This window comes from Fundulus heteroclitus, chromosome 9, assembly GCF_011125445.2.
Source record: "Fundulus heteroclitus isolate FHET01 chromosome 9, MU-UCD_Fhet_4.1, whole genome shotgun sequence".
Classification (NCBI taxonomy): domain Eukaryota; kingdom Metazoa; phylum Chordata; class Actinopteri; order Cyprinodontiformes; family Fundulidae; genus Fundulus; species Fundulus heteroclitus.
The window spans coordinates 34,927,749-34,952,186 of record NC_046369.1 but is presented as its reverse complement, the minus strand read 5'-3'; the positions used below and the strand labels follow the sequence as shown (position 1 = coordinate 34,952,186).

Genomic DNA, 24,438 nt, shown 5'->3' with positions numbered 1-24,438 from the left:
AAACCCCCAGCGTTATAATCATATAGTATATTGGTGTCTCCTCTCTGTAAAATTAACTAAATAAATTACGTTTCAGTTATATGAAGAGCTACCAAACAGATTCACTTTCAGTGAATACATTTCCTTCAGCTAACCACATCAACTATTAAAGGCATTTTGTTACTTAAATAAATTATTCTTATTTCAGATTCTCCCCTTATAAATAAAATTGCATAGAGCACATCTTTAAGTGCATAGGGTGTCCTCAAAATCCTATCTATGAAAGTAGAAAAAGGTGCTGGAGACAAAGTGATGTCACACTAAGAGCCAAATATAGGAATGAAGGAATCTTTGCTTGTTGGGCTTTAATCCTCAATCTGCAAGAAGCTAAAGTGTGGCCTTTGTTAGCTCTCATCCATCTTCCTATAAGGCCCTGGGTTAACCCATTCTAAGCCTACCAAACACCCACAAAACAGACTTTTTGATCTTTTGTGAGAGAATTTAAAAATGGAGGAAAACGTAGAGTGTCAGGTTGTTCCACAATCTGCATTATTTTACATGTAGTTGCAGCTCAGCCATTTGCCCCATTGGGTTTGTGTCTGCAGGTGGAGCTAGGCTCTGAGAATGATGTCACAAGCGCTAGATTGAGTTTTAGCTAGTCAGAAAACTAATGGCATATTCTAGTATTAGAAATATGAGCTGATAACTCATATTTCTAATACTAGAATGCTACTTCATAGTTTATATGTGCAGCTTTCACTAAATGTCATCTAGACGGCAGCTATATTTGAGATTGCTGTCACTTAGCAGCTTATGACTTTCCCAGTCTTAATTTCAGTTTAAAGGGCCATCATGTTGCATGTCTGATGGGATTTTGAAAAATCTGGCTTCCAGGTACAATCACTGTGTTATGATGTGCTGAGAAAAGAAATTAAAACAAACTGGATAGTACTACTTGTTGCTCTACTAAGCCACCAAACTCTTTTTCCTGTAGGGCTTTCTAGGCAGCTGAATATAGTTTCTATATCAGCTCTCCAAATTTCTTCAACACCTTAGTAATTTCCTTAAGGGACAACAGGACCAGAAAGAACTGGCCTTGAACTTGAGTTTGTAGGTAATATAGGCTAAAACACTGAAACATCACTGTCAACCAGTGGGTTCTTGTATTTTATTAAATGGCAGGCACCATCAAATTTAGACTACATCATCAGATGGACACTTCTCTATTTAAGAAAGTATTTCCCTACCTCCAGGCATATTGGGATGCTGTCTCCAAGATGAATACATAAGCACTTTGACCTGAGCCATATGCAAACTGTTTCCCCATCATATCTAAGTCCAAGTATTAAACCATTTGTTTGACATTCTTACTGAATTAATTAAAAAAAGGTCATACTTTTGACGCAGAAATTTAGATCACCGGCCTACTATGTTCAGGTGTTTGCACTAAGAATTGAGCATCCTCTTGTTGAGCTGTATTTCCCCGTATTTGTATGAACCACTGACTGTTGGTATCTTTTCAAACATTTTTGATGTGAAGCTAGCATTATGAAAGCTCTCTAAGGCTTTTTCACTGATAATAATATCCGGTTATAGTCCACCAATCAAATTTCTCTTACCGAAATCAAATGCAGTCAGAGTATGTTTGTTCCTCCCTGCCCATTAAAAGTTATCGCACCAAACCACCGTTTTCAACCTTGTGATCTTGCATGGGTCATCTCCATGTCACATTCAGGCTGAGTCTGACTGGGTTATGCTGAGTCACCCACTCTCCTGTCTCCAACAGCTAAACTCTCCCTTCTTTTTTTACTCCACTGATACGTTGCAGTTTTCTTGACATGGGCATAGTGATGATCGTTGTGTTTACGGTGTAGTGAGATCTTGTGATAATGAAACACTGTGATCATGAGCCAAAGATGGGAGGGGTTGTGCTTCGAAATTCCATATTCATGTTGGAGACTCTTATTTTGAAATAAAAAAGAAGTGATTCTTGAGTTGCTGTTTTGTGTTGCCTGAGTCGACTACTGGTGAGACTGGTTGACAACACAATTACAAAAATACAAAAAGGTGTTGGCTTTGTTTTTAAATGATCTGGCAGTATTTTGGGCACTCATCAGAAATAAAGAGATAGTGATTGACTGACAGGCAAGATATGAGTTATTTTTGAGCTCAGTGAGAATGACGCAACTGTCTAGCTCTTAAGTTAGCATCTGCTGCAGAGCTTCCTTCTGGCGCTAAAGAGCAGTCAGTCTTGACAGCACTTGTTGTTAAAAATCTAATATATTACTAAGTCTGATTAAATCTTAAATGGATAATGCTACAATAGACAAAGATTTTTCAGCTTGAGATTTATGAAGTTTTTATTCTATTAGCAAAAAGACAAAAAGGGGTGTTTTCGGTGCTTTTCCTTGGTAATTTGACTACCTTAGAATTATATAAGCGTAAAGACCTCAACAGATGAACTAGTGAAACCTGGACTGGGTTATTGTATGCTGATTACAGATTTTTTTAAGTTCCTTATTTGTGAAAAATTAGGATTTTTAATGTTTCCTAAAATATTGCGATCATCTCATCTCGTTCTCATAGCCCCTGTATCACGCATAGCTTCATCTTGCAAGTGAAATGTATCACTAAACTCCTACTTTCCATTGTAAATACAAGTCTAGCAGATCCTTTCTGTCTAACTCTGTAATCAAGGCTCTAGTTTGCTCTGGAACAGCCTACCAAGAGCATTTAGGGTTCTTATCCAAATAAGGAGGTTCAGCTTGGTCACTTAGGAGATGGAGAAGGGCTCCAGTTCTTTCATTTTGAATGACACACTGCTTGCAGCTTTGTAAAAGCAATGTTTTTTTCTGTTAGCACCGCGGTGTCTGGTTGGCCTCTTTGCTGCCATATTTAAGTGGATGTGCTCTGTGTGCAGCTTCCTTCTTGTGCTGTAATCGCTTTTCAACAAACTGTTCAAGTATCGCACTGTACAGTACATGTGTTTGAAGCTACATATGTTCTTCCATTTCTACTCTCCCTCTCCTCTCTTCCCCTTCTCTCTCTCTGCTTATCCTCGTTCTTCTACGTTCTGTTACCACTCCCAACTTCCTAACCACTCCCCACGCCCCACCCTGACAGACATATCCGATTACAAGAACAATAATGATAATGGCCAAGCTGTGAATCAAAGGGATGATCTTTTCACAGTGACCAATGCCATGACGGGGATGAGCCCATCTCCATCCCTTTCAGCCTTGTCCAGCCGTGCCGGCTCTATCGCCAGTCTACATGACCGCATCATGTTCAGCCCAGGCAGTGAGGAGGCCATTGAGCGGCTGAAGGTGAGCGCTGGTTAGGTGGGATTCAGTTCTAAAAGCTCAAACATAAACCTAACGCACCTGTAAGTTGCAGGTGGTTAGGTTGGCATAAACAGAGCTTTTGGCAATATGTTTTTTTTTTTTTAATGACTGACAGTGGACACGGAGGAGCAATATTCAGTTGACAAACATTACTTTTATTGTTTTTAAATGTCAGGAAACAGAGAAAATAATTGCTGAACTCAATGAGACCTGGGAAGAGAAGCTTCGTCGGACAGAAGCCATTAGAATGGAAAGGTAAGATGGTTGGAGCTTATTTAACAGACCAATGGAAAAGTTTAGGATGCAAATGTGCCTGTTCATCATTGGCCTATCTTCTGTTAGTAATTAAAACCACATAATCATAGGTTTTTCTCAAATATGATGCTCGAGAACCAATGTCAAAAACGCATTTTATTTCTGTATGATGCATAAAAGGCCTAAGCTGTTAAACATTTGAGTGAAATTGAAGCGCTAAAAGTAGACTCTTGATCAACTTAAAATGACAAAACACTTACAGGTCCTTCTAACTCTGAACCTAAAGGTAGATCTGCCACAAAGTACCGCTACAGTGCAAGAAGTGTTGCATCCGTCCTGGCACAATTACAGCCAGAGACAAGAGTAGTTTAAGCTGTAGAAATTGCTTAAGTTTATTGGAAATGATGCTCCTCCACAGAGAGGCCCTGCTGGCAGAAATGGGCGTGGCAATACGTGAAGATGGTGGCACGGTTGGAGTGTTCTCTCCTAAGAAGGTAATATAGATTGTATTATGTTGCGTATCCCCAAGCATTCTTTATAATGAAACATTTATCTTTTTAAATTAATCAGTGAAACACTTACTTATTTACCCCGAAGCCCTCTGATTGCCCCAGAAAGCCACAACCTGTGTTTATCGACACAGTTGGTCTGTTTTCCCCTAATGAGGTTTGTTGCTTTGTAGCGTGTCTCTCTCCTGAGTGCTCTGAGGTTCTCTTTTAGAGGAGTGTTTGCATAGGCATGTCAGATGAGAGTTTATTTTCTTCATTACATCAGCTTCCTTAATCTACTTAATTACACTTCAAGCTGTTCCATACGGCACTTACAGCAGAGATTGATGTGAAGATGGTGGTAAAGATTATGGTCGTGTCCCTGTTTCAGTGATTTCCTAACCAGTTTTCTGCACTCTATAAATATTTAAACCTTCTCTGTAAACACCCATGCTTAAAAGCTGCATGGCTAAAGTTGCCAGTCAATAAATTAGTCCTTTTTCTTGTCAGACGCCTCATTTGGTGAACCTTAATGAGGATCCTTTGATGTCTGAGTGCTTGCTGTACTACATTAAAGAAGGAATCACAAGGTCAGATAATCATAGTCAATGCAACATGATCTTTTTTTTCTTTTTTTTTACCTGAGACATTTAAGTGGTACGTTGTATTTAAAAAGGGACTGTTTTTAGGGTGGGCCGTTTGGATGCCAGCAGCCGTCAAGACATCGTCCTCAGCGGTCATTTCATCCAGGACGAGCACTGCGCCTTTACAAGATCTTCTGGTCCTTCAGGAGAAAGTGAGCAGATCATATTCGGTTCGACGGGCGCGTAAATAAGAGTTTATCGCTGCTGTAACATCAATGCTCTCTCCGTTACTAAGCAGCAGTTGTCCTAGAGCCCTGCGATGGAGCGGAGATGTACGTCAATGGAAAGAGAGTGACAGAGCCCACAGTTCTGAAGTCAGGTCAGATTGCAGGCTTGCTTCGGATCCCCCACCGTCTCATAAATGTAAGCTGTGTACACACGTGCATCGCTTTACTTTGTTTTGTTGATACGTGGTACCCTTACAGGAAATCGCATCATCCTGGGGAAAAGCCATGTGTTCCGGTTCAACCACCCTGAGCAGGCCAGGGCTGAAAGGGAAAGGACCCCCTGCACTGAAACCCCTGCTGAGCCTGTTGACTGGGCATTCGCTCAGAGAGAGCTGTTGGAGAAACAGGGCATCGACATGAAACAGGAAATGGAACAGAGGTACAAAAACAACAGATGTAATGTACAATTCATTACAGAACGATTCAAAGCCCTTCAACGTTTTCAGATTTCGTCTTGTTCCAATCGCAGACTTCCATCTATTATACTTTATGTGATAGACCTATACTGAGTAGTGCATAATTACAACTTAGAAAAGAAAAAAAAAATCACGGTTTTCATATCATTTATATTTACAAATGCTTCAGCATTCAAATCCATCCTCCCTGAGTCATTCCATCCAACCATCCATTGCCTGGTTTTCCTTGCAGGATCATGGAGGTGCTAGTGCCTGTGTTCAGCGCTCATTTGATGCTGGGTACACAGGCCACAGGTCACCACACGCTACTCCAAATACTTACTGTTTGCTGTAATCACAGCTGGAAGTCCTCCAGAGGCTGACATTTCCCCATTCCTCTTTGTAAAGTAGCTCAAGTCAGTCAAACTCCATGAAGAGCATCTGTTAAAATACATTTTTAAGTCTTGCCACAGCGTTTCAATAGGACTATGTCTGGACTTTGACTGGGCCTTTCTACAACAGGGTTTGATCAAATCCAGTCCATTTTAGTTCTAGCTGTATGTTAAGGGTTGCTGACCTTCTGGAAGGTCAGACTACAATATACCAGAATAACCTTGTGTTTAGCATCCATCTTCCCATCAACTGTCTCTTTGCCGGCCCCTGTGTAAATAAAGCATCCCTACAGCATGATACTGCCACTACCGGATTTCACCATGCGTGTGGCGTGCAAATGATGATTTAAACTGTTTCTGCATGTAAGCCAAAAAGATAAATTCTGTTCTCATCTGATCAGAGCATCTTCCAAATGTATGCTGTGTCCTCTACTTGGTTTGTGACAAACCAATAGTTAAATTTTTTTGTTTTCTTTAAACAATGATTTTTTTTCTTGGCTACTATTCTTTAAAGGCCTGATTTGTGACGCGCACAGCTAATAGTTGTCTTGTGAACAGATTGTCCCACCTAAGCGGTAAATCTTTTCTAGAGTATCATGTTCCTCTAGGCTGCCTCTCTGATGAATCATCTCTTTTTCTTTTTCTATTTATGCACTATTTATGTTTTTTCTGTCACATAAATCCTATCAAATACATAGATGGTGCCTGGAACGTAATAAAACGTTTAATGGGTCTCAATACTTTTGCAAAACACTGGAGTTTGGTAACTAAAGTGTTATCGCTGCCAAATTACAGATGACTACATCCTCTTTGTTTCTCCCATGCTGGTATAAAAATAGACAGATTGTTTAGTTTGGGTTGGTGCATCGCCTCCATCAAACCTATTTTGATTGCTTCTGTGTCCCCAGGCTTCAGGAGTTGGAGGATCAGTATCGCAAAGAGAGAGAAGAGGTCAACAATCTGCTGGAGCAGCAAAGACTGGTAGAGTAATGTACTAGTTTTAGAGAGTACATTACCCCCCCCCCGCCCATTAAAGTATGAAAATTGAGAAGGACCCGTCAGGGTTAAGGGTAATATGTGCATTTTCTTTCTGTAGGACTATGAAAGTAAGCTGGAGGCTCTACAGAAGCAGGTGGATCGTTGTTACCCAGAAGTCCCTGAAGAAGAGGAGGAACCAGAGGAAACAGGTCAAGATTATGCCTGGACTTATGTACAGTTTACTAACATATCTTGGCCACATGAGTGTTACTTTGTTTTCTGAATCTTTACCAGTTCAATGGACAGAGAAGGAAAGAGAGCTGGCCGTGTGGAGCTTCCGGAAATGGAGGGGCTACCAGTTCACCTCACTGCGGGACCAGTTATGGGGAAATGCCATCTTTCTCAAAGAAGCCAATGCCATCAGTGTCGAACTCAAGAAGAAGGTGCAGCATGTTAATTTCACTCATACCCGACCAGACGTTTGACTGCCACGTCTGAGATGGGGGGGTTACCTAACGGATGCTGCGTGTTCCCTGCAGGTCCAGTTCCAGTTTGTGTTGCTCACAGACACTCTCTACTCCCCACTTCCTCCTGACCTGTTGCCCCCAGAGGCCAGTCAAGACAGAGAAAACAGACAGTTTCCTCGTACGATTGTGGCTGTGGAAGTACAGGATCAAAAGAATGGAGCAACTCACTTCTGGACTTTAGAGAAATTAAGGTAGGCTCCTTTCTTTCCAAATGAAACGGTAAATTGACAAAACACTCTCACACATATTACCTTTTCACACTGTCAAATCCCATATTTGTTCAGAAGACTGAATTTCGTTGTACTGTGGCTGCAACTGAACACAATCTCTACAAAAGTAGAGCTATTATTACAAAAAGTTGTAATAATAGTTTCATATTTTAACTTTTAATCTCAAGTAAAAAATAAATATTGAAATGTGCGTGTCACCGTTCCTGCAGGCAAAGGCTTGACCTGATGCGAGAGATGTACGACCGTGCTGCTGATGTGCCCAACAATACCACCGAGGAAGGTGAAAGTGTCATGACAAGAGGCGACCCTTTTTACGATCGCTTCCCTTGGTTCCGCCTGGTCGGCAGGTAAATACCCAGCTTCAGCCGGAGATGCAGAAAGGCATTTCTCGTTAGCTTGTCCCCAGCCTGTCGTTGGTCACTCCTCTTCATTCAGACCAGTGAACACGGACGGCTGACTTCATTCTACCTAATGTTTGAGATGAGCAGTGTGCTTTATTGTCTTTGTTTTTAATCATGTAATGAACCTCAATAGCAATGAGGTGGGATATATTCATGTCACCTGAATACAAGTCAGTTTTCTTCAATAGAAAAGTAACATTCCAGAATGACTTTTTGTCCTTCTCACAACATGCTGTACCTTTGCTCAATCGCTGCTCCTTAGAGATGGCCGTGTGCAGTCCTCCAGGTCCAGTCTCTTCACTTCATTCTCTTTGTCTCTTTACGAGATTAGCTCTGTGGTGTTACTCTTATGACTCAATAATACACATAGCCACAAGCCTTTAGTATTATAAATGTTTGAAACACAACCAAAGTTGAGCAGGAAGTAAACTGCATTCATAAACTTTATGTTTTTATAAATAAGTTTGTTCTAGATGTGTTGAGCAATACGGTACAAATGTGGCCAAATGCAGATTATTTACACAGGACTTAGTCTGGAATGATAGGTCAGTCGTTTGCATATCATGATAACAATGAAAATGGATTATGGAAAAATATTTGCTGGATATCATTCCATATTTCACTTTTTAAATATTTTTCTTCCTTTCTTCCTAATATAAATTTTTCCTTCCTTCCTCATGTCCTTCCTTCTGTCCTACCTCCGCTGTGTCCTAGCTCCTTTTGTGTACTTCCAGCCTTCCTTCCTCCCTTTATGTTCTTCGTTCCTTCTTTCCTCTATGTCCTTCTTCTTGTCTCTCTTTCCTTCTTTCTTTTGTGTCATTCCTACCTTTTTTCCTTGCTTCCTTCCTTATGCCATCCCTTCCTTCTTCATGTCATTTAATCTGTTATTGCTTCCTCGTGTTGCATTCCTTGTCTCTCGAACTTGAAACTTGAAACTGGGTAGTGTTTCAGTTTTGTATTTGTCTGACAGTTGGAAAAAAACATGGACGCTCGCACCAAAGCCATTGTTAAAAGTATACACACAGCCAACCTACGCCACAGAAGGCTTTTCAAATTCACATTTATGCTGAATATTCACCTATTTTCAAGCCATATTGAACTTGGCAGCTGAAAACATTTAGCAACCAGATGTGGCGTTCTTCATTGTTGATTTCGCCACTATAGGCAACGTTAATAACACTGTTACAACAATGACAATAACACTGTTCTACACAGTATTTTGTGCATATAAAAACATCTCGTCTTATAAACACTGACAAGTAGGATTGAATTTTACATAAATAATATAGAACTGCTAAAACCTGTCAAAGTATGAAGTTTCACTTGATGTTGATGCGAGGAGCAGCCATCTTGAATCCTGATGTCGGTCTGGTTGTGCTGCTCCGACTTTCTGAATCATGATTCTGAACTCAGAGGGCATTCCAAATAAAATGTCCTCAGAAATTCCTACCTCCGAGTACAACTTGAATGCAGCATTACTTCCTTATACCCTTCCTTTTTTTTACTCCCAGCCTTGTGAGATTTTCCCTCCCTCTCTAGTTTTCTATCGTTTCTTCTTCTTCTCTTCCTTCCCCATCCCTTGTCACATCCTTTCTTCCCTGTGCCATTCCTTCCTTGCTTCCTTATGTAATACATTTATTGATCCCTTGTGTCCTTCCTTTCCTTATCCTTTCTTTTTTTCCTTTTATTATTCTTTCTGTCCTTGCTTCCATCTTTTCTTTCATTGTGTACTTCCTCCTTCTTTCCTTCATCTTGTCTTTCCTAGTTTACATTTGCCACTTCTTTCTTCACTATTGTAATTCCATCTTGTTTTGTTCCTCCCTCGCTCCCTTCCATATCTCTGTCTTCTGTCCTTTCATCCTACCCTTATTTGTGTGCTTGATTCCTTAATCCCTCATGTCCTTCCTTCTTCCCCCTTCTTTTTTCTTGTATATTTTGTCTCTGCCTTCTTTTTGTCCCCTTTTTTCCTTGTGTTCTTTCCTTCCTCACGTCTTTCCTTCCACCATTCTTTCTTTCCTTCCACCCCAATAACCTTCTCTCTATTATTCCGTCTTGTATGTCAAAGTGAACTTTTTATTCTGTATTTTAAAATGGGGGAAGGACTGAGAATGCTGGAAAATTGAATCTGCAAAGATCTGGACATTTTGACATAGAAATGTGTTGGGACCCTGTTTATAGCAGGTTGCAAACTATATGTGAGGATACAGGGATATGTACTCATTTAAAAAAGTAATTACCTTAACAATCTTAGGTGAACAGGTAAGTTAAGCAACACAACTCTGTCATTTATCTCATTGAGAAAACTGAAAGGTCTAGAAAATCTGGAATGGCATCAGTTGCCAGATCAATGTGATGCTGGTTGAGTGCCGCGTGCTGACGTTGATGTATATCGCCTTGCTCATGGTCCAACACACACAACTCTTGCCACACAGGCGCACGACACCTTTGTCCTCTTTTACTGTTTGGTGTACATCTGGGAGGCACTTTTCCATCAGTCCTCTATGTCTTTGTCAAACGGTCTCCTCTCTACATTTAGTCTCAAATTGGGAAGGTTTCCGTCCTGTGCTCCAGTCCATATAGCTCCAATGTGTTCTTTCTATCCAACTGTACTAACCTAGTTCCCATGTCTCTGGCTGCACCAGAAATCCCATTTTCAACACATGCATGAGCGAGCGCATGAGTGACCCTACCCCATCCCCGACCCTTTCCACCTCTGAAATTACTGAGCTGGCTGACTCGCAGAGGGAGGGTCGAGGGGAGGAGGAGGAGTTGGAGGAGTTGGAGGACCTGGATGATGATATCTTTTTGGACGACCCGTGCTTGGAGCTCGGGGCAGAGGATGATGATGATGATGATGATGAGGAGGATGATGATGTTGGAGAGCTCTGCCAAGGCTCCAGCGAAGGCCAGGATCCCTTTTACGACCGCTCTCCATTATTCAGTATAGTGGGAAGGTTGGTGAGGTTCCAGGAGCATGCTGGTGGAGGAAACTAGCTCTTTCACACTGAGACCAAGGGTTTTGTTCCTTTGATGGGCATGAACAGAGTTGAAACAGCACAATTCAAAATACAAACACCATCCAAGAACGCAAAGAGTAGGCATTAATTGCATAACAATAAGTTGTATTGGGTAGTTAAGAGTTTAGTATGTGTTTACGTTCTAGCCTCATGTCATCTAAATCAGAATTTCTCTCAGTTTGGAGATTTTATGGTAATTTCACTTTCCAGATTAGACACAGAAAGATGCATCTTTGATGTCAAGACAGAGGTGACACATTTCAGTCTATAAATGCTTTATGACTGGCATTTTTGCTTTGTTCACTTTTTCAAACACTTCTTGGTTGTTTACCATTCAAAGGCAAACAAGCTTCTGATAATTTTTTTATTTTGTGATTATTATTATTTCATTTTTGGCTTGGTTGTTTTTGTTCTTGTCTTTCCAGTATTGGACCCAGAAATAGTTCCCTACACTGCTACATAATACTGTCATAATACTGAATGGACACCTTGCTAGACAGTTCCTTGTTTCATTATTTTAAATGCATCTAAATCTTGTAGCTTGTCATTGTTCTTTTCTTTTTTTGATTTGTTGCTGTTTAAATGTGGGCCACACTGGTCTCTACTGCAGTTGAAGAAATGTTGTGTGCAGTGCTATGCAAAAGTATTTGCCTCCTTCGGATTCCCTCAGCGTATATATATATATATATATATATATATATATATATATATATATATATATATATATATATATATATATATATATATATATATATAGTTTTCAAATGATGATTTCAAGTATCCAAACCGTTTGCTCCTGAGTGAAATAGTAATTATCCCGTAAATCTAATAATAACTGGTCTTTGCATCCATGTGTTTTCAGGCCCACGGAGGTCTTTCATACAACATGAACAGGTCACTTGTAAATAACACCTCTCCAAAATCTTTAAGGACCTATAAGTAAGATATTTACTGTAAAATGAACCTAAATAATTATCTTTTGTCACCTGGAATGAAAGTAACATTCCCTATAAACAATCAATGCTCTCCATCAACAATATCTTAGTCAAGTTTTTCTCCTTTCAAATCTGGAGTTACGGTTCAGAACTACTTCGGTTGAGTGTGTAGCTCCTGTTTACTTCCTGGTTCCTGAGCCAATCACATGGAAGTTCCCAGGGTTCCCAAACCTGAGCACAACATTTGGTATATTATCTTGGCAAAAGAGCAGCAGACTGCAAACATGGAAACCAGTCAGAGAAGCGGACCAGAAATGGAACAGAATACAACATCATAGACCTATTATGTGGAAGTAAACATCAGTGGGGATTCACAGCAACAACAGACCACTGAGTAAATGGTTGGTCTCTGTGAAAGGCGTTGTGTATGTTGTTCAGATTCTAACCACCAGTTGTCAGTATTACTTACTTAATTTATTTTTTTGTCATTTAGCTATACATTTGGTGGTGTGATGAGGACTAGTGTACTGCTGGATGAACAGACGTTTCTGGTAGCAAATATATTTAATGTCCATTACAGCAAGATGCCCAGGTCGTGAAGCAGCCAAGCAGCCACAGACCATCACACAGCCACCCTTTCTTTGGCTGTATGATCTTCTTTGTCCAAAATACTTTACCTTTGCGCCAGATGTAATCTGTTGCATAATTTCCAAATATTTCCACTTTTGCCACATTAGTCAATAGAAAACTTTCCTAAAAGTCTTGGCAATAATCCGGATGTCTTTTTTTTTTTTTTTTTTTTGACAAATAGGATACAGTAATCAACAGTGTTTTTTGTCTTGGAATCCTGCCATGGATGTCATCTTTGCTCGGTCTCTCTTTCTTACTGTTGAATGATCAAGTCTGACCTTAACTGAGGCAAGTGAAGCCTGATGTGCTTTAGATGTTGGTGTGGGTCCATTTGTATCTTCCAGGATGAGCCGTTGATGTATACTTGGAGTAACTTTGGGAGGCCGGCTACGATAGGGAAAGTTCCAAGTTCGGGAAAATATTTAGCTACAATACTATTGCTGAAAATGCAATAACAGTACTGTCACCCTCATTTCCGAGCTTTCGCATTGCAGCCACTAAAGGTATACTCTTGGTGTAACCAATATGGATTCAACTGTCTAAATATATTATAGACATGCAGAAGGTGAATGCATGACTCTTGAAATAATATTGAAGGAGTCCCTTGCGATTGTAATTTTGCACACACTGATACTGCAATCAAAATTGTGAATTAATATATTATTCAGCTCTAGTTGCAAGAGCTCTTAAGCCTTACAAAAAGCTTTCACTGTATTCAAAGTTTATGGCAATAGCATTGTTTCTCTTTTGATTTTATTTATTTATTTTAGATTGAGGCATGATGTGTTGCTTTTGGAGATATTTTGCCTACTCAGTGTTGTCAGCCAGGTTATTTTAATTGATTTCTGGATTCTACAGGTCTGTCAATAATTCAGCCTGTCTAAAAATTTAACAAGGGGAGTTTCCATGTTTTGACAAGGAACCAAAATTATTTGGATTTATATTTTCCCCTTCATAAATGAAATCATCATTTGAAAACTGCTTTTTGCAATTACTTTGGCTATGCATCTAATAATAAAATGTGTTTTCTTGATCTTTAACATTTTAGCGTGGAAAAACAGCAAAAATCGAACAAAATCTTGAAGCACTGTGCTGCTAAATAAAAAGCTGTGGTTCGTGTGAAGAACATGAATGTGAATCACTTACCCAAGCACTGAGTCATGGGGATTATTGAGGTCTCATTTTGGGATCTGATTAGCATTACAAATGGCACCCACAGATAAATGTTCTGTTCCTGCTGTTAAATCTAAATAAGTCTGACAGAATCAGAAACGATTTTGATTCCAAGTTATTTTAAGGACAAACTCAAAATCTCAAGATGAAAGAGCTGGTTTCTACTGCAGCTGTCTCTTTTAGGCATGCCAGAGCACACGTCTTCATTTTGACCTTTTTTTTTTGTCTACTCTAACTTAAATACATCTGATGATGAACCCCTATTTTGTACAAAATACTACTTTGATCCAAGTGAAGTGCTTTGATTTTTGGATGTCATTCATTGGTTTTTGGTGTAATACCCTATTTATCAAGCTGCTGGCAGTTTTTATTCAAGCTGAGTCATGTTTTGTATGATGATTTGTGTTCCATTTGCTTTTGGTTCCTTTGAGTCGACAAGTCGAAAGCATTTTTGTTGACCTTTTTTTTTGTCCTGAGCATGCCTTATTTGCACCTCACCAATCTTGTCATGAGTCTCCACCCTTAAGTGTCTGCCCCCTCTGGCTTGTGGAAAATGTGATCTTTGACTCACAGATCCTATCCTGCAGTTTAAAACAAGATGGCGAAAAACTTAAACTTATTTAAATTCTCTAAAAAAAAATGTGCCCTGTAACTCCTTGTAAATCTTTTGAAACATAACTTACAGTGCCTCTCAAAAGTATTCATACGCCTTGAACCTTCACATTGTGTCATACTACTACAAAAGAAAACTGTGTATTTTATGGGGATTTAATGTGATAGACCAAGACAAACTATTGAATAAATGTTAAGTGGAAGAAGATGATAAAAGGTTTTCAAATTCAAAAGTTTTACATATATACATCTGAAAAGTAATGCATGCCATTGTCTTGTATTGCCACCTTACAGTTAGAGCTGCAAGTGACAAGTCCTACCAGATTGTCCCAAAAAAGCTTTGATGTCAACCATCCCACCGTAGCACTGGCTACTTTACACCACATGAAAAGCATCTGTCTCTGCCACATTCTCAGTCGGTCTCAGGCCTGAACTTTGAAGAGGCAACATGAATATGCCGCTCCATTGTAGTTCCAGCTGTATGTTGAAATGTGGAAAGTGAAGTTCCGTCCCTCTCCCGAGTCTGTTGCAGCCTCTTCAGAGTGTTTCTTTCAGAACTGCCCCTCCACCCCTCTTCCCGTAAACTCTGAGCAGCCTCCCTGTTCCTGTTGAAGGACAGCATCCTTCCAGCGCTACCATGTCACGGTGGTGTTCGTGTGTTCAGGGGGATGGGCAAGGTTCATTTTCTGACATACATAGCATTTTTATGTGGGCCACAAAGTTACAATTTGGTTTTAACTAACAACAGCGCCTTCTGCCACATGTTTTTGCTACATGGATTGTAGCAAAAAGCAAATGGGAGATTTTTATGGCTTCCAACACTGGCTTCTCTTCATCACTCTTCCATGAAGAATAGGTTTGTAGAAAGCATAAGTAATGGTTGGCTCGTCAACAGAACCTCCCTCCTGAGCTATGGATCTCTAGTTCCTCCAGAGTTACCACAGGCTTCTGCTGATCAATGCTACTTATGCTCAGCCTGTCGAGTTAGGTGGATTTCTATGTTTTACAAGACATGTCTCGTGTCTTTTGGGATTATGAATTGAACAGTACTTTATGAATTGTTCAAAGTCTGAGATATTGCTTTATACTCGTACTCTGCCTTAAGGCTATAGTTAGTAATCCTGTTCAGAAACACCTTTTGTTATACTGGGTAAAGTGATCCTTCCATCCTGAAAGTAGTCATTAGATTATGTATTCAGAGAAAGGAGATTAAAAAAATCGATCTATGTCGGAGCTGCAGGCCTGTAAAAACTCTGACTAATCAGATTGGTCAGAGTTTAGTTCCTGCTCTCACCTCCCACTGTCCCTGAAGTTCCAGGGTATCTCCTCATCTATTGGTTGTCCCACATGCCCTCATTCTGATGTGCTCACATAACGCTAGTGTGCGTGCTCTTTCCTTATTAGTTACATTAACACTTCTAGTGTTTATGTATCCGGTTAGCTTAGCGGTTAGCTTTGGTGTTAGCCGTTGATTGTAGCTCCACTGCTCTCACCGTATACTTTGAACATGGCTGAGAGTTGCAAAAAGCAAACCATATTCGTGTTTATGAGAAGAAGAGGCAGGCCTGAGTAGAAAGAAATAAGACCAAAGAGGATTTGGGAGATTTTCTTTAAAGGGACTTGGGGAAATTTTCAGTAAAATCGCCAAGTCTACCTTTTAAACCTATTTAAACCTGATCCGTCTGCTGTGTTTCTTGGATTTATTCAGCGTTTGGAATCTGCTGTAATTGCATGCACGTTGTTTGCGCTGGTTTAAATTTAGCGGGATCATAGTAAACAGGGCTGAAAACACATGCATGCCATACTTTTCAGATTATTGCCAATACATCTTCTTTAAAGCATTATTTTCCTTCCACTTCACAATAACGTGTTATTATGACATGAAATCCCAACAAAATACATTGAAGTTCGTTGTATCAAGATATAAAATCATTCAGTGGTATGAATACCTTTGTCAAGCTCTGCAAATGCAAAGAGGCTAATGGGCCAAATCTGATTATTTGTATTTTACATCCTGAATTAGTTTAGTGATTGATGTAATTGATTTTACTGACTTAGCTGTACAAAAACAAAAGGAAAATCTGTAAAATTGAATGTTTTTGGTAGTGCAGTGCAGAACTCATTTTCAGTAATTTTATAGAATTCAACAAATCTGAATTTAATCCTTACAAACATGCTCCTAAGCCTCACCAAGGCTCCTTTTGTAAAAAAAAAAAATAACTAAAAAGCAATAGGTATATTGCATGCAAGCCATTTCTGTTTTGACATATCAGTTTATTAAAAAGGAAGAAACCCTTTAATAAAGCACTAGTAAAGGGAAACCATGGCCATCGCAAGGGCAGTCCCAGCTTCTGTTTGGTTGCTTTGCAGCTCTGTGTCTGTTGTCCTGCCCAGTGAAAATGTATGACGTGTGACGCGTCTCCCCTGCTTGGTGGTGTCTAATATTTTGCTGTGTCTCTCTTTTTGCTCGCCGCGCAGGGCATTTGTTTATCTGAGCAACCTGCTATACCCGGTTCCCCTCGTGCACCGCGTGGCCATTGTCAATGAGAAAGGGTGGGTGAAGGGCTTCCTGCGCGTGGCCGTTCAGGCCATATCAGGTAAGGCTCAGATCCTCCGTCTCAGTGTGACTCCTATCGGATCGGCATGAAGCATCTGAAAAAGACAGGCTGTGTGTGACTTCTGGAGGGAATGAAGTGAAGGTGCTTTGTGTTTCCCTCCAGCTGACGAGGAAGCTCCCGACTATGGCTCAGGTGTGAGACAGTCAGGCACTGCCAAAATCTCATTTGAGGATCAGCAGTACGAGAAGGTAGAGAAAAAAAAATCACGGACACGTTAGTGCAGGGTGCAATAGTGCCATACATAAGTATTTAAACACTTTGAACCTTTTCAGTTTTTGCTACTTCTTATCCACAAACCTTAGTGTATTTTAATTGAACTTTATGCAATATAGCTTACAAAAAAGGGAGTGCATGACGGAGTGGAAGGAAAATTAAACATGACTTTCAAAATCTTTACTCAAAAAGATAAGAAAAACTATGCATTAACCCCCAACCCCCTTTTATTGTGACACATTAAGTGCAACCAATTGCTTTCAGAAGTCACCTTATCAGTACATGACAACACGGTAAAATAGATTTAGGAATTAGGATACTATTGAGAGGTCTTTGACTGACTAGTCTGAACCTTGCCTGTGCAGTTCCAGTCAGAGTCCTGCTCTGTTGGAGTCGGACTGTCCCGCACAGGGATTTCTCAGGAGGAGCTTCGCATTGTGGAGGGACAGGGCCAAAATGCCGAAATGTGCCCGTCGGCAGATGAGGTCAACAACAACACATGTGCGGGTAACCGTATTTTATGAGTGAACGGCTAGTTTATCTGTGTGGGTGTTTCTGAATGGTTTGTGTCTTTCTTATCAGTGGCGTACTGATGACGAGTAATTCAGAGGAGTATCTGTCCTAGAATATATTTATAGGAAGTGATTCATGTCTAAAATCAGTCCCGTTTCTCCAGATCCTAAATGAACCTCAAAGATCTCTCTGAATTTGGTGTAAACACGGTGTCCATTATCCATTTTTCTTTGTGTATCAGCTGGTGGAGACGAGCTGGAGATCCCAGCCAAGGCCGGTCCTGATGCCGCTTTAGACGCAACGTTGGAGCACCTGAAGGTCGGAAACATTTTTACCTTCAGGGTGACTGTCCTGCAGGCCTCCAGCATTTCTGCAGAATATGCAGACATTTTCTGTCAGTTCAAGTAAGCTGGTGTCCATTAAAAGTACATATCCTAAATAATCTTTATTCTCTATTTATGTATTCAATTTAGTTGTTCACAATTTCCTTTGTCTTTCTATTTTATTTCAGTTTCATTCACCGGCATGACGAGGCCTTCTCTACTGAGCCGCTGAAAAACACCGGCCGGGGCCCTCCTCTTGGCTTCTACCACGTGCAGAACGTAAGAAGCGTCAGGAACAAAAACATGATTTGCTGGTCGTTGTTGCAGCTCCATGTAGGACACTGTCTGTTTTATAGATTGCTGTCGAAGTCACCAAGTCCTTTGTGGACTACATCAAGACTCAGCCAATCGTCTTTGAGGTGTTTGGACATTACCAGAAACAACCTTTCCTTCCTCTTTGTAAAGATGTCATCAGGTGAGATGTCTGGACAATAAGTTAAATACGCAGGGTGATGAAAGTAACTGCAGAAATATCTCTGGAATGTTATCGTATTTACATGGAACGCTATTGCCCCATCCAGCCCACTGCGCCCATGCAAAAGGCAGTTTCCACAAGTGATGCCTCTTTCCAAACCAGGTAAGGAACTCCCTGATTGACCGGCTCCATTTGACTCGTATTCATGCTGCATTGCTTTTGCACCGTTTGCATGTTGTCTGTTTGCAAGTCATGTCATCTTAGCTTCATGTTGTTGGGTGTGAGCAGTGGACTCTGACGACCCGTCCAATCAGGAGAAGTCACTGGAACTGATCCGATACCTGGTCCCTGATGTGTTCAATGGGGCGCTTGTGGACTCGCTGTCAGGCCACGCTCTGTCTGCCGCTGGCTTGGCTGCTTCCTTCCTGCTGGAAGCCAATGAGCGAGCTCAGCTACCAGCTCCACCCGTCTCTATCTGTTCAGTCATTAAAGCTCAGAAGCCCGGTTGGTTAATGTGGTCAGATCCAAGAGAATCCTGCAACTGGAGGCCTGTTCTTATATCAGCTGCTTGTATGAATGTCACAGCAAGCTCAAATTTCAGTTACTTCATACCTATAGAGTGAAGGAACCCATTTGATGCTGTGAAGGATATAGTGCCTCTGTTAGGCATCTACTTTGCAACATGTTCAAAGCGCTACAGTCAAGTTCACCTAGGAATCAGATGCATTATTTTTGGAACAGAAATAATTACTGTCTATTTTTTCTAACCACATTTTAATATAGTTTGTTAAACCAATGTAAATACACAAATACTTTTGGTAAAATGAAAGGAATTGATATAAAAAGAGAGCGTTCCCGTTGTAGGATTCTGCAGTTGGATTGGCTCTCTGGTGCTGTGTGTGTTTGCTGTTAGCCTCCGTGGTGAATCCTTGCAGTTCCCTATTTAAGCTTCTCTTGAACTTAATCTTTGTGCATTTCATTCCTGACAATTACTACTCTAGCTTATAGGGAACAGTTACTGCATTGTATATACTGCTTGCCACATGTAAAGAAGAACTTTGGGGGGCAAGGGGTGGGGGGGAGGGGGTCATCTGTGTGGAAATTAAATCCTAAAGCAATATAAAAATTCCTAAAAATAAGTAAAACTGGAAATAACAGAAATGATATTGCAACAATAATATACCTAAATACAATTAGTAAATGTAAAAACACATATTTGGTAAATTCTCTTGCAGACTTAAGAATTATACTAATCATCCTTTACTGCATACAGTACCACGCAAAATTACTTGCACCCCTTCAACAGTTTTACATTTTGTCACATCACAATGCAGCCCCAGTTTTTAATCTGTTTTATTGGGATTTTATGCGATAGTACAAGACAATGTAGATCGATTATTGTGATATGGTAGAAAAATTACACATGGTTTTCAAAATTGTTTACAAATAAAAATCTGAAAAGTGTAACATATTGTTGCCTTCATCTCCCCTAAGTCAATACTTTGTAGAACCTATCTCTCTGTAATTACATCTGGAAGTCTTTTGTCTGACTTTTGTCCATTCTTTGGAAAACAGCTCAATATAACACAGATTGGATGGAGAGCATCTGTGAACTTCAGTTTTCAAGTCTTGTCTCAAATTCTCATTTGGATTTAAATCTGGGCTTTGACTAGGCCATTTTAACATAAATGTTAAATGTTGCATTGTAGGTCTGGTTGTATATTTGGCGTTGTTGCCCCACTGGAAAGTGAAACTCCTCCCCAGTCTCAAGTCTTCTTTAACGTATAATAGGTTTTCTTCAAGGCCCTCATGGATCCTCATCCATTTTTCCTTGATTCTCACTAGCGTCTCTATCCTGGCAGGGTAAACACATCCCTGCAACAAGATGCTGCCACTACCATGTTTCAGGGTTAAGAGGTTGTGTTCAGTAATGCCCACTATTGGTGTTTTAAATGTGAGCCAGAGAGTTCAGTTTTGTCCTCATCTAACTGGAACACCTTCTTCTACATGGTGTGGCCTAAATGGCTTGGGGCAGATGACGAACACGACTGAGGTGAACTCTCCCCTCTGATTAGGTGAATTTTGATGACACTGGTTCCTCTAGGTTTTATTTTGGGGAGTATAAATGCACACCACACTTCTCAGATTTTTGTTTCTACAAACTTCTTTCTCGGGTTTGTGCTCATGGGTTTCAGGACTGCATGTGAACTTATTTTGAGTGTGCACTCTGAGTTTTTCAGCCTGAACTAAGTAAGTCAGAGAACTGCAGTCAGTGTGCTACCTGTCCAGATGTATTCAGTTTTCAGGTACAGGGATTCTGTGTTCACAAACTTCAGCAAAGGTATAATTTACTCTGTCTTTAATACATTGGCTGTGACCAAAAAACTAATTTAGTAGCATTCTGATTAAATAAAGGCTATTAGGTTGTTATTGATAAATGCATTGAAAGGGTGCTCCTTCTACAGAGGTGAGATGTTTCTCTTTACTGCATCACTGATTTCCTTTCATCTTCCCTCTCTCTTTCCTTTGTAGAATAGTTTTATTGCTGTTCTTATCTCCCACCTGCTTGTACCCTACCTTTTTCTGTTTTAACGCCGTTTAACTTTTATTTTAACCCAGTGCCTGCCACCAAGCTGAAGGCCATGTCCCGTCCTCAGGCCGGCCCCTGCCACTGTAAATATGATCTGATGGTATTCTTTGAGATCTGCGAGCTTGAGGCCAATGGAGAGTGAGTAGCCGGTTTCATCCCACCAAGTCCAGCAGATATTTGCAATTGAAATATTTGGAGAAGATAGGTTTATTGTATAAGAACTACTTCCGTTAAGGCTTGTTTTTATTTGTTTATCCAAGTTACATCCCTGCAGTTGTAGACCACAGAGGAGGCTTGCCTTGCCAGGGTACATTCCTACTGCATCAGGTGTGTTCGCACAGCGAGCAAATATAAAGATCTTCAAAACAGATCAAATCTTTTGAACAAAACCAGAATCCCTTTGTTCTGTGCTTCACTGCAGGGCCTCCAGAGGAGAATTGCCGTCACCATCGTGCACGAGTCAGCTGGAGACATAGGGTGGAGCGACGTCCGCGAGCTTGTTGTCGGTAAGTTCAATTTTCAGGTTTCTTTAACTTGACGGAGTTCACCAAATACACTTGTTCTTACTCATACTGTTGTGCTCTCTCAGGGCGTTTACGCAGCACCCTCGAAGCTGACGAGACCATCATCGACCCAAACATCCTCTCCCTTAACATCTTGTCTGCTGGGTATGTCAAGCCCTTGCAGGATGACAGGTGTGTATTGCTATAGACTATTTGAAGAGAAACCTGTGCAGGCTTCATGACAGATCATATGTTTGATAGAAGTGTTATGGCATGTTGGCTGAAGTTGGAAATCATTGTGCATTATGACCGTTTATGTCATTGTTTTAACTTCTCCTTAACTGCTCATGCAGCGTTTTGCACTGCAACAAGCCACCGAGCATCGCATGTGATCGGGCATTAGCTGGTCCAAAATAAAAGCACGGCAAAGGACAAAACTCTTAAGTTGATTATTCTGTCTGCATGATTTAAGTCATCTTTAGCCCCTCCAGAGTGACCAAAAACAGTACTAAACTCAGCTCGTATTACCACAGCACCTCGCAGAGACTAAACCTGCTATGTCGGCAGATACAGTGAATATGAATACGCTGAACCAAGCTGGCTGCACGACCCTCCTTGGTGTTAATTTGTGCCTCATCATCACACCTACATGTAGCATCTCTCTGTGTTTGTCAGATTTTCTCTGTCATGTCTCAACAATATATATCTGCTAAATTCAGAAATCCGTTGTAATTCAACAAATTTTACCAAAGCATTTATATTTGTAATTTCTAAGAAAAAAGTATTCTTTCATTTGTCCTTTAGTCTCTTTAAAAGAACGATGAATTGTTTTTTTAAGGAAATCCAGCCTAGTGTAAATGACCTCTAAATTACAGTTCAAACTTAGCAGTTTATCTGAATACGCTTGTTTTAGATTCAGTGGTGCTGTCCAGTAAACAGAGTTTCCATCGTCACATCTCCATCCCCACAATCAAGTGTTCTGATAAGCAGCTGTATGTTATAGAAGTTCTGATTTCCTTTTCTTCAAATATGGTCCATCAATTTAGCCAGTTGCTACAACATAACTATACATGATAAGTAATAGATATGAGTATTATCATATGATAAATAAATACTCAATTTAGGTAACAAGCCAGGTGAGGGATTTATAGCCACAAGAGGGCAGTAGATGTCTCTAAAGGCTGCAGAGTGAGAATTTGACTCCTTTTGTTGCATTTTTGCAATGGCCAATCTTCCTGCACAGTGCAGTGAAAACATAGCTACCAGAAAAATGAGAACTGCCCACATTAAAACTGTTTTTTATCAAAATACAGATTTTAATAGCAGCAAGAGATCCCATGGGCCAGTAGCCTGTATATCTGCGTTTACTTCTCTTTCACAAATTGGAAGCTGTTTTTCTATTACTGACAAATACCTAAACATTTTCTTAACATTTTTTAGTTATTTTTTGTGAAGTTATTTTATTATTTTCCCAAACTGTATCCTTAAAAACAGACTGTTGTGTGGAAATAATTCCGACCTGCAAAAATATCCATTCAATTTTCTAAAAATACTCAATTGTTTCTTCTTCAACATTTTTATTTTCTAGAGCAGGATATAAGATAAGAACATATTAGAGGTATTGTCTTCTAAGTGCTAGGCTATAGACTGCGATATTTGTCATTTTTACAAATTATTAATAAGACCTTTTCCAAAATACTTTCATTAAAAAGCACGTCTTAACTCTTTTTTAATTTCCCCACTTCCAAAAGAAAAGTTAAACTAAATTCTAAACCTAATAAATAGTTGTGGAGGAAAAAAGAAATGAAATCAAAGTCCTTTGATGTGCAGAGTTTTAGTCTGAAGCGAAGCTCATCTCAGCCCTTACCAGTGCTTTTCATGTTATATACAGTGGCTTTCAAAAGTATTCATACCCCTTGGACATATTGTCGCATTACAACTAAAAACACAGATAGATTTTATTTTGGAATTTTTTGTGAAAGACCAACACAAAGTGGTATACAGTTGTGGGGTAGAAAGAAAATTATACATGATTGTTTTTCAATGAACAAAAAATGAAAAGGGCATTGTGCAAAAGCATTCAGCCCCCCTGAGTCAGTCTTTTAGGGTATGTCTCCACCAGTGACTGAATTTTTTGCCCATTCCTCTTTGCAAAACAGCTCAATCTCTTTCAGACTAGATGGAGAGCGTTTGTGAACAGCAGTTTTCAGATCTTGCCACAGATTCCTGATTGGGTTTAGGTCTGGACTTTGACTGGGCCATTTTAACACATGAATATTTTTTCTATTTAAACCATCCCATTGTAGCCCTGGCTTTATGCTTTTTATCATCATCTCTGATCATCTTCCCTGTCCCTGCTGAAGAGAAGCACCCCAGAGCATGATGATGTGCAGTGTTAGTTCTCCGGCTTAGATCACTCACAGCTGGACATTATTCAGTTATTAGCAACGTCTGAAGGCAATTGGTTGCACTCGAAGAATGAGGGGCTGAATACTTTTGCACACCAAACTCTTCGGTTTTTAATTTTGGTAGAAATGTTTTAATTTTCTTTCTACTGCACAATTCAATCCCACTTTGTGTTGGTCTGTGAAATAGTATTCCAATAGAATATATTTGTGTATTTGTTGTAATTTGACAAAATGTGAAAAAGGTTCAAGGGGTATGAATGCTTTTGCAAGCCAGTGTAATTTGTTAATAGGTTTCAGGCCATAATTGTTCCCCTTGGGGATTAAAAGTGTACTTTTGGTTCACTTGTGTTGTTTGAATAAAAATCTAAATATAAATGGATGCTAACATTTTCTCCCTTCAAGGCCACTAACAGAATGTTGTTCTTTTGTTTTGTTTTTTGTTTTTGTTTTTGCTCTGCAGACAGTTTCTTGATTCGGACATGCCTAGGTATATTATTTGCCTCTGTTTTTTCTGCTCTTAAGTTACACAAACACCACATCTTTCTAACCTACTTAACACCCTGACATC

General features: G+C 40.0%; 1 protein-coding gene across 11 annotated transcripts in view; it reads left to right on the top strand.

The window, feature by feature from the left end:
* Positions 1-24,438, top strand: part of kif1aa (kinesin family member 1Aa) — a 52,379-nt gene that overhangs the window by 17,825 nt on the left and 10,116 nt on the right. For 2 of the 11 annotated variants that reach the window (XM_036141564.1, XM_036141563.1), the window contains exons 15-39: positions 3,103-3,305; positions 3,499-3,578; positions 3,997-4,072; positions 4,577-4,656; positions 4,756-4,862; positions 4,949-5,029; positions 5,136-5,316; positions 6,633-6,705; positions 6,821-6,911; positions 6,997-7,145; positions 7,242-7,420; positions 7,669-7,806; positions 10,503-10,814; positions 16,706-16,824; positions 16,927-17,033; positions 17,424-17,565; positions 17,813-17,975; positions 18,083-18,173; positions 18,251-18,369; positions 18,476-18,531; positions 20,989-21,097; positions 21,220-21,286; positions 21,381-21,465; positions 21,549-21,654; positions 24,331-24,357. In XM_036141564.1, coding sequence (XP_035997457.1) covers positions 3,103-3,305; positions 3,499-3,578; positions 3,997-4,072; positions 4,577-4,656; positions 4,756-4,862; positions 4,949-5,029; positions 5,136-5,316; positions 6,633-6,705; positions 6,821-6,911; positions 6,997-7,145; positions 7,242-7,420; positions 7,669-7,806; positions 10,503-10,814; positions 16,706-16,824; positions 16,927-17,033; positions 17,424-17,565; positions 17,813-17,975; positions 18,083-18,173; positions 18,251-18,369; positions 18,476-18,531; positions 20,989-21,097; positions 21,220-21,286; positions 21,381-21,465; positions 21,549-21,654; positions 24,331-24,357 — 2,941 coding nt within the window. The remainder of the gene's footprint in view (positions 1-3,102; positions 3,306-3,498; positions 3,579-3,996; positions 4,073-4,576; positions 4,657-4,755; positions 4,863-4,948; positions 5,030-5,135; positions 5,317-6,632; positions 6,706-6,820; positions 6,912-6,996; positions 7,146-7,241; positions 7,421-7,668; positions 7,807-10,502; positions 10,815-16,705; positions 16,825-16,926; positions 17,034-17,423; positions 17,566-17,812; positions 17,976-18,082; positions 18,174-18,250; positions 18,370-18,475; positions 18,532-20,988; positions 21,098-21,219; positions 21,287-21,380; positions 21,466-21,548; positions 21,655-24,330; positions 24,358-24,438) is intronic. The other 9 variants (XM_036141567.1, XM_036141565.1, XM_036141573.1 and 6 more) reach the window with 7 other exon arrangements.